We start from the raw sequence: 13,966 nt of genomic DNA, 5'->3' as shown, positions 1-13,966 counted from the left end.
GGCTTGCTCAATCGTAGAGCTAGATAGATAGATTGAGCAAGCTCAATCTACGATTGAGCTTGCTCAATCTATCTATCTAGCTCAATCTATCTAATCAGATTGATCGAGCTTGCTCAATCAATCTAATCAGACCAAGCTCAATCTACGATTGAGCTTGGTCTGATTAGATTGATTGAGCAAGCTCGATGCTGCTGTCATTTTCTTGCAATAGCAAGGCTAGCGCATGTGGCTCAGAAGTTAGAGCGGGTCGGCTGGTAACTGGTAGGTTTCTAGTTCGATCCCCGGCTCCTCCTAGCTGAGTGTCGAGTTGTCCCTGAGCGAGACGCCTCACCCTGACCGCTCCTGACGAGCCGGCTGTCGCCTTGCATGTGTGACACCTCAATCGGTGTGTGAAGTGTGCATGAATGGGTGAATGTTAGATAAGCGCTGCATAAATGCAGTCCTTTTACTCCCCTGAAGTATTCTGCTTCTGACACTCACACGTCGGTCCAGGCCCTGTGAATCTGTAAATTATACGTTGGGCGATGTGAAACCACTGATATGACCAGTCTCTTATTTCTGTGTATTGTTAGTTCTCCTTTTCACAAATGTATACAGTCAGTCACAGGAACACAGTTTCCTTCTTCTTTGCTGCCTCACTGCACAAAAATACATTTATCCAAGTCATCTATTGGTCATCAAGTTTTACAGGCGCCAAACCATATCTCTCACTGAAAGTCTGCTTGGAATAATTGAAATCATTATTTCGTCCTGCAGTGACACTGACGTCCACACGGTGGCATCGTTGCTCAAACTGTACCTGAGGGAGCTGCCGGAACCCGTGGTTCCCTGGAGCCAATACCAAGACTCTGACGCAGCCTACAAGATCGACCCCAGCACCACGGTATGGCCCGCCCCCCACCATGACAGCCTAACCCTTATTTCAGAGGTTATATATTTATATATACGTAAATGTTCCTCTTTCTCAGGCCTGGAGAGCTTGGAGAAACAGATCGCCCTCATTCCCAGGATAAACTACAACCTGCTGGGCTACATCTGCAGGTTAGAGATCGCAACATCACGTTAGATCGCTATTGTATTAAATAAGATAAGATTATTGTATTAATCCCCAGAATGGCAGGCAGGTTAAGGGTAGTAAGTAAACCAATGAACACAAAAATAAGTAAAAAAATAAATAAGATACCAAACATAAAACGGGGTCTAGGTTCCTGTTCGAGGTGCAGCTGGAGTCCAAGGTGAACAAGATGAGCGTGGAGAACCTGGCGACCGTGATGGAATCAACCTGCTGAAGCCCCAGATAGAGGACCCCATCACCATGATGAAAGGTACACACACACACACACTCGCACGCACGCGCATGCACGCGCACACACACGCACGCACATGCGGCACACACACACGCACACACAGCACACAAACACACATCAACCCGTTGATGTGTGTTTGTGTGTTTCCTTCGACAACCATGATGAAGGAAACACACACACACACACACACACACACACACACACACACACACACACACACACACACACACACGCACACACACACACACACACACACACACACGCACACACGCACATTAACACCATCGCTCAGACTGCTGAGCGACTGCATTTTGTCGTCTACATAAAGGATATATTTATCCTTTTGTGATCATGAATGCTCCGAGTCAGTCAAAGTTCCTGTTTCTAACATTAGGAGCGCCAAGCCGGTTCCGACCGGTCAATCCAGGTCAAGTAGTGACTAAGAAACTCAGTGAAATTAGTGAAATTAAGTTTTGTCCTGAACGACTGTATGGATATTACTATTAGTGCATTAGTAGCTAATACTTAAAGGTTGTATCAGCGATTCTAGGCTGAAACATCAATGATGACATTCATCTGATCGTTCCTCGCGATCCGCCAGCTGCCCGCCCAATAGGCAGGCCGTCAGGAAACGCGTCTCTGCAGGCGGCCTGTGCTCGAGATCGGACACAAAAAAAAATGGTACTACCAACCACTCAATACCAAAATAAATAGTATTCCAACCAATCACACACAAGGGGCGGGTGTTGTGGGGTTGTGCGCTGCGTTAATGATTGGTTTTTACTGAATGCACCGAACACGGAAGGGAGGGCGAGCTGACTCTGTTTGTTTGGGATCTCGCTTCAAATACCAAAAGGAGGACGTCACCCAACATCGCTGATGCAACCTTTAAATAAAATAACGTCACATTCACAACCACAAAAAATATAGCAACGCTTTGCCTTGGGTCGAAGTCCCCCAGCACCCCCACACCCCCTGACCCCCCCTCACCCCCCCTGACCCCCCCTCACCCCCCCTGACCCCCCCTCACCCCCCCAGCCACGCCCCAGATCCAGCGGCTGATGACGCTGATGATCCGCACCACGAGGAGCTCTTCCCCCCCGCCCGGGACCTCCCGCCCTCGCCCCCCGCCAGCAAGACCCGGAAGAAGAAGAGCAGCGCCCCCCGGAGCTTCGTGGGCTGGGAGGGGGCCGAGGTAGACCCTTGTCTGTCATTAGGCCCCTGGCCTTTGATTTGGCCCCATGTTTGGCGTTTTGGCCCCAGGCTGGTCGTTTGGCCCCCGCTGGTCGTTTGGCCCCTGACTGTTGATTTGCCCCTGGTCTGTCGTTTGGCCCCTGGCCTTTGGTTTGGCCCCAGGGTTTGTCGTTTGGCCCCAGACTTGTCGTTTGGCCCCAGGTTGTCGTTTGGCCCCAGGTTTGTCGTCTGGCCCCAGGTTTGTCGTCTGCGCCCCAGGTTTGTCGTCTGGCCCCAGGTGTCGTGTCGCTGGCCCCAGGTTTGTCGTCTGGCCCCAGGTTTGTCGTCTGGCCCCAGGTTTGTCGTCTGGCCCCAGGTTTGTCGTCTGGCCCCAGGTTGTCGTTTGGCCCCAGTTTGTCGTTTGGCCCCAGGTTTGTCGTCTGGCCCCAGGTTTGTCGTCTGGCCCCAGGTGTGTGTCGTCTGGCCCCAGGTTGTCGTTTGGCCCCAGGTTGGTCGTTTGGCCCCAGGTTGTCGTTTGGCCCCAGCCTGAGGCCCATTTCAAGTAGCCGGTTAGACTATCTTCAGACCTAGACCAGGACTCTGATGGAGCGGGGTCGCTGCAGCAAAGAGATGCAGAGGTTGATGCGTAACGTCTGCCACATAAGTGGGACGTTCTCATGAACCTGACGGAGGGGCCGTCCGTCTGTCCGTCCGGGCCCCTAGCGTCCGTCTGACGTACCTAACGCTCATCCTGCGCCCGCGCCCCCCCCCCCCCCCCCCCCCAGATGGCCGACGCCTCGCTGTCCGAGTCCCCCGAGGAGGACGAGGACAACGACAGCGCGGAGGACGGCAGCCCCCACCCAGCCCTTCCCCTCCCGCCTGGACCCCTCCGCCTCCAGCCCCCGCAAGCGCACCCAGGACGCTGCCCAGCTTCCAGCAGCCCCCCCGGGGGGCCGCCAAGAAGGGGAGGCCCTGAACCAGCGGAGCTGCACGCAGGACGTCCCGGAGGAGAGGATGGGGACGCTGTCGGAGGACATCTTCAAGATCCTGGACCTCCACCGGGTGGCGCTGTTCGGGAGCAAGACGGAGCGGGAGGCGGGCCAGGAGGGCGGGGATGTGAGACGGAGAGGAAGCCGGGGCTCCGCCTCTTCCCCCAAATCCCCGAGAGTCCCCCGGGCGTCTGAAGATCCCCCAGCACCTGCTGAACCACAGAGCCCCCAGGCCTTCAGCGGCTCAGGTCCTGGTCCTGGTCCTGGTCCTGACCCTGACCCTGGTCCTGGTCCTGGTCCTGACCCTGGTCCTGCTCCTAGTCCAGGCCCTAGTCTTACTCCTGCTCCTAGTCCAGGTCCTGGTCTTGGCTCCAGCCAGCCAGAGAGCCAACAGACCCTCCAGCAGATCATTGAGAGGTGAGATGGCGTTACTGAAAACCTGAACCTTTGTTTGAGGTTCAGTTTTAGGTGAACATACACACACACACACACACACACACACACACACACACACACACACACACACACACACACACACACACAACTCACTAAAACCTCATAACATAAAAACACACAGAACCATAGTGCACCAGAGTGCACGTGAATCACAGTTCAGTTTGAGGTTCGGTTTGAGGTTCGGTTTGAGGTCAGTTTGTGTTTGAGGTTCAGTTTGAGGTTCAGTTTGAGGTTCAGTTTGAGGTTCAGTTTGAGGTTCAGCTTGAGGTTCAGTTTGAGGTTCAGTTTGAGGTTCAGTTTGAGGTTCAGTTTGAGGTTCAGATTGTGTTTGAGGTTCAGTTTGTGTTTGAGGTTCAGTTTGTGTTTGAGGTTCAGTTTGAGGTTCAGATTGAGGTTCAGTTTGAGGTTTAGTTTGAGGTTCAGTTTGAGGTTCAGTTTGAGGTTCAGATTGTGTTTGAGGTTCAGTTTGTGTTTGAGGTTCAGATTGAGGTTCAGTTTGAGGTTCAGTTTGAGGTTCAGTTTGTGTTTGAGGTTCAGATTGAGGTTCAGTTTGAGGTTCAGTTTGTGTTTGAGGTTCAGATTGAGGTTCAGTTTGAGGTTCAGTTTGAGTTTCAGTTTGAGGTTCAGATTGAGGTTCAGATTGAGGTTCAGTCTGAGGTTCAGTTTGAGGTTCAGTTTGAGGTTCAGTTTGAGGTTCAGTTTGAGGTTCAGTTTGAGGTTCAGATTGTGTTTGAGGTTCAGTTTGAGGTTCAGTTTGAGGTTCAGATTGAGGTTCAGTCTGAGGTTCAGTTTGAGGTTCAGTTTGAGGTTCAGTTTGAGGTTCAGTTTGAGGTTCAGTTTGAGGTTCAGATTGAGGTTCAGATTGAGGTTCAGTTTGAGGTTCAGATTGAGGTTCAGTCTGAGGTTCAGTTTTAGGTTCAGTTTGAGGTTCAGTTTGAGGTTCAGATTGAGGTTCAGTTTGAGGTTCAGTTTGAGGTTCAGTTTTAGGTTCAGTTTGAGGTTCAGTTTGAGGTTCAGATTGAGGTTCAGTTTTAGGTTCAGTTTGAGGTTCAGTTTGAGGTTCAGTTTGAGGTTCAGTTTGAGGTTCAGATTGAGGTTCAGTTTGAGGTTCAGTTTGAGGTTCAGTTTGAGGTTCAGTTTGAGGTTCAGATTGAGGTTCAGTCTGAGGTTGTACTTGAGTTTTGTCTTGGTGTTTGTGAGTGTCCATCCTCCTCTCCCCCCTCCTGCTCCTCCAGCCTGCAGCAGAGGAACGCTGAGCTGTCCTCCACCGTGACCCAGCTGACCTCCTCCCTGGAAGAAGAGCGCCGCCGTGTGGCCGCCCTGGAGGCGTGTCTGAGGAGCGCTGGCCGCAGCCACGACCACCCCTGCCCCGACCTGAACACAATACTGTGACACATCACCCAGCGGCCATCTTGGATGGCCATCTCGGGCGGCCATCTTGAATGGCCATCTCGGGCGGCCATCTTGGATGGCCATCTCGGGCGGCCATCTCGGTGCTCAACGGTAACTGGGTGGAGGACATCAAAGCAGAACACATCCAGTTAGCTCCACCCGGCTCCACGTAGAACCAAGATGGCCGCCTGTCAGGGATGGCTCGTTCTCACGGGAACCTGAACGCCGTTCTTTAGAACACAATTACAATTACAATCAGGGCATTTAGCAGACGCTTTTATCCAAAGCGACTGACATCGGTTAACACACACATTGACACACCGACGGCAGAGTCAACCATGCAAGGCGACAGCCAGCTCGTCAGGAGCGGTTAGGGTTAAGTGTCTCGCTCAGGGACACATCAACACTCAGCTAGGAGGAGCTGGGGATCAAACTAGCAACTAGCTCTACCTCCTGAGCTAAGCCCGACCCCCCCAACCCCTCAACACGGTTGCTGAGTTACGAGTGTAAGGCCTGTGTTGCCCAATGTTTATCATGTTATTTTTATTATTATGTTAAGAGATTCACATTAAGGACCACCACTATTTTATCACCTTGCTCAAAGACAGACTATGCTTTTCCTCAGCATCTTAAAATATTTTAGCATCGAATGTATCAAAATTACAGTATCGAATGTCAAGTCATTTAAAATGTTTTGTGCCATGAATAAAGTTCAACAAACCTCTTTAACCACTGAAAGCTGCGGGATCCATGTCCACATACTGGGCTGCCCTCTCCCAGGTCCTCATAAGACGTACCAGTGTTGGTGTGGGGGGTCAAAGGTCGAATGGCGTTCTGTGATGTCATGTTATTGTCTCTTCTAGTAGAGTACGGTTTCTGTCTGGGAGCTGCTGAGCGAGTCATAACGAACACTCCTGGAAGACCGCTAGGAGAAATAGGCAATATGTTCTGTCAACTGATGTAAGTAGTAGCCCTAACCATAACCCTAACCCTACATGATGTGAGCGAGGCTGTGAGGGAAACAGAACACCACATGGCCAGAGAGGAAAACAACAGGGGAAGAGGAGGGAGAACCGGAGATAAGAGGATTGTCCGAGAACCGTCGTGGAAATAGTTGGGATGCCTTCACCACCTAAGGCAAAGAACAGACAACCCTATGGTCCCATTGTGTGTGGTAGCCATACACACTCAAAGACACACACAAAGACACACACACACGAGATAGCTGCTCGTCCGTTCAGTTTGTGGGTGAGTGTGAGCGTGAGTGTGAGCGTGTCTGTGTGTGTATGTGTGTGTGTGTCTGTGTGAGTGCGTGCGTGCATACATGTGTGTGTGTGTGTATGAGTGTCAGCATGAGTGTATGTTTGTGTGTGAATGTTTTTGTGTGTGAATGTGTATGTTTGTGTTTGCGTGTGTGTCTGTGGTTGTGTGCATGCCTGTGTTGGTGTTGGTGTCAGTGTGTGTGCGTGTACAGTGTGTGTGTGTGTGTGTGTGTGTGTGTGGTTGTGTGCATGCGTGTGTTGGTGTTGGTGTCAGTGTGTGTGTGTGTGTGTGTGTGTGTGTGTGTGTGTGTGTGTGTGTGTGTGTGTAAGCTACAGGCAGGAAGAGGGAGCCCCAGTCCTCCTCATTCCTGGCCGATATCCAGAGTGTATCTACGGGGTCGCAGCAGGCAGCTCTGGAATGGACCCCCCTCGCGCACACACACGCACACACACACACACACACACACACACACACACACACACACACACACACACACACACACACACACACACACACACACACACACACACACACACACGCACACACACACACACACATGCACGCGTACATCCCCTCATCGCGTGCGTTTGTGATCAGAATGCGAGGTGACGGACGGAACACGACTGTCCCTCAGAGATATGCACGGGATGGTGTCAGATGGTTTTAGTACGCGTGTGTGTGTGTGTGGGTCTGAATAAGTATGTGCGTTTGTGTGTGGATGTGTTAAAATGTGGGGGTTGAGGTGGTGCTGGTGACGGTGGTCGTGGTGGTAGTGGTGGAGGAGTTGATGAGGCGGTGATTGTGGATGAGGTGAAGGTGGTGGTAGTTATGATCGTTTTGGAGGCAGCGGCGGTGGTGGAGGTGTTGCAGGTCGTGGTGGGGTTGGAGGAGGTGGGGCTGGCGTTGCAGGTGTAGGTGGTTGTGGTGGCGGTGTTGATGGTAGTAGTTGTGGTGTAGGTGGTGGTGTTGGAGGAGGAGGTGGTGGGGGTGGAGGTGGTGATGGCGTGGCAGGTACAAGTGAAGGTGGTGGAGGTGCTGAAGGTGATGGAGGTGGTGGAGGTGGTGGTGTTGGTGTTGATGGTATTAGTTGTGGTGTTGATGTTAATAGAGGTGGTGTAGGTGGTGGTGTTGATCTTAATAGAGGTGGTGTAGGAGGTGGAGGGAGGCCAATGAGCAGCTACCGTATCTCCTCCTATCTCTGCCCCCCCCCCCCCCAGCTAGTTGTGTACTCATGAATGTCCCTCAAAGAGGAAGTTCTGCTACGTCAGGCAGGGTGACGGAGACATTGGGGTTGTTGTTGTTCTTTTGAGACAGGAAGCTCAATGTATCAGCGCGTCTGACATAAACATCAACTAACACACAGAACACATCAACTAACACACAGAACACATCAACTAACACACAGAACACATCAACTAACACCCATCAACTAACACACAGAACACATCAACAAACACACATCAGCTAACACACAGAACACATCAATTAACACACATCAGCTAACACACAGCAACTAACACACATCAACTAACATACAGAACACATCAACTAACACTCATCAACTAACACACAGAACAAATCAGCTAACACACAGCGTAATAAATCAACTACACACGCATCGATGCTGCAGGACAGTCCCTGATCTTCACACTTCAGCTCTCAACGGACAAAGGAGACGTCCTTCATCATATTCTCAATGGTATACTTTAACAGTTCCCAGTGTTGCCTTGGAACGGATCGAAGCGTACTCTCCTAGTTCTTCATCCTTATCATATCTCCATTGTGCACGGCTTTGAGGTCCATGCTGCCAGACTGAGGGAACGTCATGGTGTTTCTCACGGTGAGGCCTCCTGCTTACCGACCGCTGACTGAGAACCAGGAGTTAAGGATACAGCCGTAGAAACCATCAAGAGACAAACAGCAAACCACCGACAAGAGAGTTAAGCTTCTCGGACACTTCTAGAAGAACGCAAGGTGTTTGGAGCATTCATATACAGCACACACTAGTATGACTGTAGGAGCTTAAGAACAAAGACACAAGTGGGCGTGGGTCATAATAACCCCTTTATATACGATAGAGTTACAGTTAAACTGAAACAGGAGTTCACTTACATCTAGGGCATTTAAATCCAAAGCAACTTACAATAAGTATGTTTGTCAGACGAAGAGAAACAATATATATCGCTGTCGGTACAGTAAGGATGTTCATAGAACCAAGTACCAAGCACTAACAATCTCTAGGTTAACCCATTCCCTCTGTGCAACAAAGATAGCTAGGATAAGATGCTGCACAATGCTAAGTACTATTTTAAGTGCCAGGACGTACAACATACAATAAGTGTGCACATTAAGTGCCAGGACATACAACATACAATCAATGCTAAGAGGGGTGTGGGTGGGGGTTAGGCAAGTTCTGAACATGTGAGTCTTTTGAAGGAGTCTTAAGTCTTTTGACTCAAGCCTCACTTACTAAGTATTCTGAAATCTTGTACAGATACAAGGCTTCCTTCGGCACCTCGTTACATTTCAATTGTACTCAGACTGGTCCTCTCTGTTCATATTGAGCAGAACCAACACGTTGAGACCAAGAGGCCCGTTCAGGAAACACATCTGAACCCGCTGCTAAAACTGGTGAGGGAACCAACCCAGGCGCACCCAAACAGAAACCCACGTCCACGAGGGACAGCCCTGCTCGCTGTTTACAAGATGCTCATTAAGGAAGTTAACAGATAACAATTGACGCACAGCCACACACACACACATGCACCCAAACACACACTCACACGCAGACACTCGCACACACACACACACACACACACACACACACACACACACACACACACACACACACACACACACACACACACACACACACACACACACACACACACACACACACACACACACTCAAAGACACCATAAGAACTGAGCAGTGCAGTGCCCTACCGTATCATAGATAAGGCGCAGGCAGAAAGGGCGAGCAAGCTGGGAAGAGACAGCAGAAGCCGAGAGAGAGAGAGAGAGAACCACACACACATCCACAGCAGAGGAGAAGCCCTTGCGGAGCCGCGCGCCGGACCCCCTCTCAGCGGACCTCCAGCCTTGGGTGGCGGACAGCAGAGAAGGTGCGCCCGAGGATAAAGGCTCCGGGGTCTGGAGAGGATCTCACCCCCCGTGGGCCACCCGGTGAGGGGCATGCAGAGCTCCAGGGGAGCCCCAGTCTGCCCAGACGCCCGGGTCACGTCCCCCCGGCCGCAACGCCGCTGACAAGGAGCCGCTTGATTGGTTGATATTAGATCTTTTTTTCGGGGTGTTTTTACGCCGACGAACCGTATTGAAACGTCGGTGGCGACGTTTTGAATCAGAGTTTGGAGGAACACGGTTCCGCTGCGTCCGGACCGAACCGGTTCCTCACTGCCGTGCCTCTCCCATGGCGAGCGGCCGGGAGCCCAACGCGGGGAGCCGCCTCAGCTCCAAGACGCTGTTCCTGCTCCTCTCCGCCCTGCTGCTCCGGGAGCCCCCCGGCGGCTGGGGGAGCCCCATCCCTCCGCCCCTGCCCCGGCCCCGGGCCCCCGCCACGGCGGCCAGCGGCGGGCCGGGGCCGGGGCCGGGCGGGGAGGGGGGCGGCGGGGCGCGGGGTCTGCCGGACGACCTGGAGGAGCAGCTCCTCCACACCTCCAACCTGACGGGGGCGGGCGGGGCCGGCGTGCGGGTGGAGCCCCCGGAGTACATGATGGAGCTGTACAACCGCTTCGCCAACGACCACAGCGCCATGCCCACCGCCAACATCATCCGGAGCTTCAAGAACGAAGGTGAGCACCGACCCTCCACCTCACGGGGCCGTTTATCACATCTGTGTGTTACCGATCTGTGCTTTAAGGGTTAGTGCAGGACCGACAGCATCTTTTATCATCTCTGTAACGATAAAGCAGTCCTTTAACATTTTGGACCCTTGATTGGACGGATAGGGTTAGGGTTAGGGTTAGGGTTAGGGTTAGGGTTATGGTTAGGGTTAGGTCAGGGTTAGGTCAGGGTTAGGGTTAGGGTTAGGGCTGAATGTCAGAACCATGGGTCAACAGAGAGGTGAATCTTAACTGAATCACTGACTTTGACGAGACAATCACCCAGTCTGGTGTCTAGAGTTCTCTGGGTGTGCGGTGGGTCCCACTGACACACTGAGACGGTCCTCAGTGTGCTCAAAGAGCACCTATTATGCTTTTTCGACTTTTATGACCTATAAACGTTGTTATAATGATTTATGGTCATGTTTAACCGTACCAAAGTGTCACATAATGCCGTTCATGCATTTAGACGTGTTCCCTGCTGACCGTCGGGAGTGGCTGTGCAGAGCGCTAAACACTCTGGGCGCCCGTCGCCATTCACTTGTTCAAATTTCCGGGATTTATCTACGTAGAACAATCCAGATTTTCCTAACCAATCACAACGGAGCGGGGTTGGCAGGAGGGGGGCGAGGGGGCGGAGGAGGACGAAGCCGAGCGTTGACAGAGAACGCTGAAAGCGCCCAGATGAGAGGAAGAGTTTCACGAAAATCGACATAGGTTTTTTGTGCTGTGATTCATGTCAGGTTGCGCTATAGGAGTCATTAATGAGAGATGAAGGGTCTTTTTAAGAAGCCCTGACCTGGGGGCCGATGGCCTAACCTCGGGGCCCCTTGTCTCCGCAGCTCCGGCCCTCGGGGAGGCGGAGCCCAGCGACGTGCGGCGCCACCCCCTCCTCTTCAACGTCTCCGTCCCGCGCCACGAGCGCATCACCGCCGCCGAGCTCCGCCTCTACACGCTGGTCCAGAACGACCGGCACCTGTACAGCGGCGTGGACCGCCGGGTCTCCGTCTACGAGCTGGGGCCCCCCGACGGGGGCGCCGGGGACCCCCCGCCCCCCAGGGGGGACGCCTTCCGGGCCCCCCTGGGTCCGGCTCCGGTGGAGCTGGCCTCCCGCCAGGTGTACGGCGTGGACGACGGCTGGGAGGCCTTCGACCTCACCGCCGCCGTGCAGCGCTGGCGGAGCTCCGAGAGCGGCACCACCCACCGGCTGGAGGTGCACATCGCCAGCCTGCCCCCCGTGGAGGAGGGCGGGGTTCCGGGGGCGGAGCCCGGGGGTCTGGAGGCGGAGGCCGGCCGCAGCGACACGCCGCCGCCGCCGGAGATGGGCGACATGAAGATCGACGCCAGCCCGGAGGAGAAGCACAAACCCTTACTGATCGTCTTCTCCGACGACCAGAGCGGCGACGACCGGCAGGACCGCCAGGAGCTGAATGAGATGATCGACCACGAGACCTCGGACCTCGCCCTCCAGCGGGACAACCTGGAGCCGGGTCTCCCCGGCCTCTGGGGCGAGGGGCCCCAGGAGGACGGCCTCGGCGAGGAGCCCGACGAGGAGGACCTGCTCCAGATGCGCTCCAACATGATCTACGACACCACGTCCCGCTTCCGGCGCAACGCCAAGGGCGACTACTGCAAGCGGCGGTCGCTGTCCGTGGAGTTCAAGGACATAGGCTGGGACAGCTGGATCCTGGCGCCCGCGGCCTACGACGCCTTCGAGTGCAGCGGCGTGTGCACCTACCCGCTGACCAAGCACGTCACGCCCACCAAGCACGCCATCGTCCAGACCCTGATCAACATCAACAGTCCCCAGAAGGCGGCCAAGGCCTGCTGTGTGCCGACCAAGCTGGAGCCCATATCCCTGCTGTACCTGGACGACACTGGGGTCGTGACGTACAAGTACAAGTATGAAGGCATGATGGTGGCCGAGTGCGGCTGTAGATAGTTGGAGGGCGCCGTGGACTGACGCAGACGTTTAGGCCGCAGTCGGTAGGACAAGGCGGGACAGAAAGAAGCCTTTTCCTGTCTGAATCTATGTATGCTCCGAAGCAAGTCAGGTGGTCTGTAAAGAGTGTAGAGGAATGTTATGCATCAAAGGGGGAGGTTGTGCTAACCTTGTAACAGATTGATTAAGGATCTAGAGTTGACCCAAACCAGGAGACTTTGTACCAAACTGAGTATTTCATCAAGAAACGGACCAATGGCTGAAGCACCATATCGAGGGAGGCTTGGTGGGAACGGTTCTGCTTACCCTTACCCCCCCCGTCCCTCCTGTTTTGACACCAGTCCCCTGACATCAGCCTTCCTCTCTGTTATCAGAGCCCCCGCTGGAGGCCGACGCAATTCAGCACTTATGGCGGAGCTGCCTCGGCCAATGACCTTTCAGGGGCGACCAGCCCTGCCTGTCCAGAACCCTGGTCCGGACCCACCTCCACCCCCAAGACCCCTGGTGCACCTCCACCCCCCAAGACCCTCCACCCCCAGACACCTCGGCCCAGACCCACCTCCACCCCCCTGGTCCACCTCCACCCCCCTGGTCCACCTCCACCCCCCAGACCCTCCACCCCCATACCCCTCGGCCCAGACCCACCTCCACCCCCTAGACCACCCCAGCCTTCCCTGTCCAACCTGGGGTCAAAGCCTTATCTCTCCGACCCCCCCCCCCCCCCCCCCCCCCCCGGATGGCATGTGAGGCTGCCCTGCGCGTTCCTTCACAGACGCGGTGATAACAAGGTGTCGGGGCTGGGAACCATGTGCCCTGCCACTCTGAGAGATGGAGCCCCTCCCTCACTGGGCTCAAGGAACTCCTGGCCTGGGATGGCTGGTGGGGGAGGGGGGGGGGACTCTGACCCTGTAGTACCGCCTGGACAGATCTCCATGTCCCAGACACCAACCCCCCCCCCCCCCGTGTCACCGGGCAGAGGTTGGCGGTCCTCTATCGCCTCCAGGGTGCTGTTTGGCCTTATCTTCATGCACACGCCGAACGCGTTATGATTCAGACCAGCTGCTGGACTCAGTATTTATTGTTCTAATTTATTTTTATTTTTGTTACACAATGTAAGATGTTATCGCATGTTGTTACGTGTTTCCACCGGGGAACGGGATCTGTGAATCGTCTTCTCTTTGTCCTTAATTCCTTAATAATATTTACCGAAAAGTATACGTTTCTTCGTGAATATACCGACCCGTAGACCCAACCCTGTAGGAGTTTGTAAACGCTGTTCTTCGCACAGCCTGTTCAATATTTAACAGGGTCTTGTATTTGTTGTAAATAATGTTATTTATAAATGGAAGTTGAACATCATCATTTTAACAAAGCTGTTATTTTTACCGAAACGTTGTCCCGGAGTCTTCGTTTTTTTTTTCGAATCCCTATCTCTGAACGAAAGGAGTATGAATCACCTCATCCTTTATTCTGCGCTGTGGGACCGCGGTCACAATCGCTGAGGCCGAGGCTCCGCTATCAGCTACCAGGCTCTGGGTCAAACAGGACGCCCGGACCCTGGGAAAGAGAGCCCGGCGCGGCCCCCATCGTCCTCCAGGCGCT

The 13,966-nt window shown here is 53.7% G+C and overlaps 2 protein-coding genes and 1 long non-coding RNA gene across 3 annotated transcripts in view; all 3 read left to right on the top strand.

Annotated features, from left to right (window-relative positions):
- The window catches only part of LOC132468379 (rho GTPase-activating protein 25-like), a 6,208-nt gene extending 162 nt beyond the window's left edge, over positions 1-6,046 (top strand). Inside the window, 9 exon segments of the mRNA XM_060066114.1 lie at positions 549-884; positions 969-1,041; positions 1,205-1,269; positions 1,272-1,325; positions 2,346-2,384; positions 2,387-2,502; positions 3,266-3,318; positions 3,320-3,886; positions 5,161-6,046. Of these exon segments, the coding sequence (XP_059922097.1) occupies positions 549-884; positions 969-1,041; positions 1,205-1,269; positions 1,272-1,325; positions 2,346-2,384; positions 2,387-2,502; positions 3,266-3,318; positions 3,320-3,886; positions 5,161-5,317 (1,460 nt within the window). The 3' untranslated portion in view covers positions 5,318-6,046.
- LOC132467580 (uncharacterized) lies at positions 2,566-3,248 on the top strand. The gene is made up of 3 exons (XR_009528030.1): positions 2,566-2,875; positions 2,912-2,937; positions 3,032-3,248. It is a non-coding gene; the product is annotated as an uncharacterized LOC132467580 (long non-coding RNA).
- A 2,921-nt stretch (positions 6,047-8,967) lies between the features above and the next one.
- bmp10 (bone morphogenetic protein 10) lies at positions 8,968-13,755 on the top strand. The gene is made up of 2 exons (XM_060065245.1): positions 8,968-10,392; positions 11,265-13,755. The coding sequence occupies exons 1-2, from the start codon at positions 10,011-10,013 to the stop codon at positions 12,362-12,364; spliced, it is 1,482 nt and encodes a 493-aa protein (XP_059921228.1). The 5' UTR covers positions 8,968-10,010; the 3' UTR covers positions 12,365-13,755.
- The last annotated feature ends 211 nt before the right edge of the window (positions 13,756-13,966 follow it).

The sequence above is a fragment of the Gadus macrocephalus genome, chromosome 11 (assembly GCF_031168955.1).
Source record: "Gadus macrocephalus chromosome 11, ASM3116895v1".
In the NCBI taxonomy this organism is placed as follows: Eukaryota; Metazoa; Chordata; class Actinopteri; order Gadiformes; family Gadidae; genus Gadus; species Gadus macrocephalus.
The sequence above is the reverse complement of the archived record's forward strand: the minus strand, read 5'-3'. Positions and strand labels throughout refer to the sequence as shown.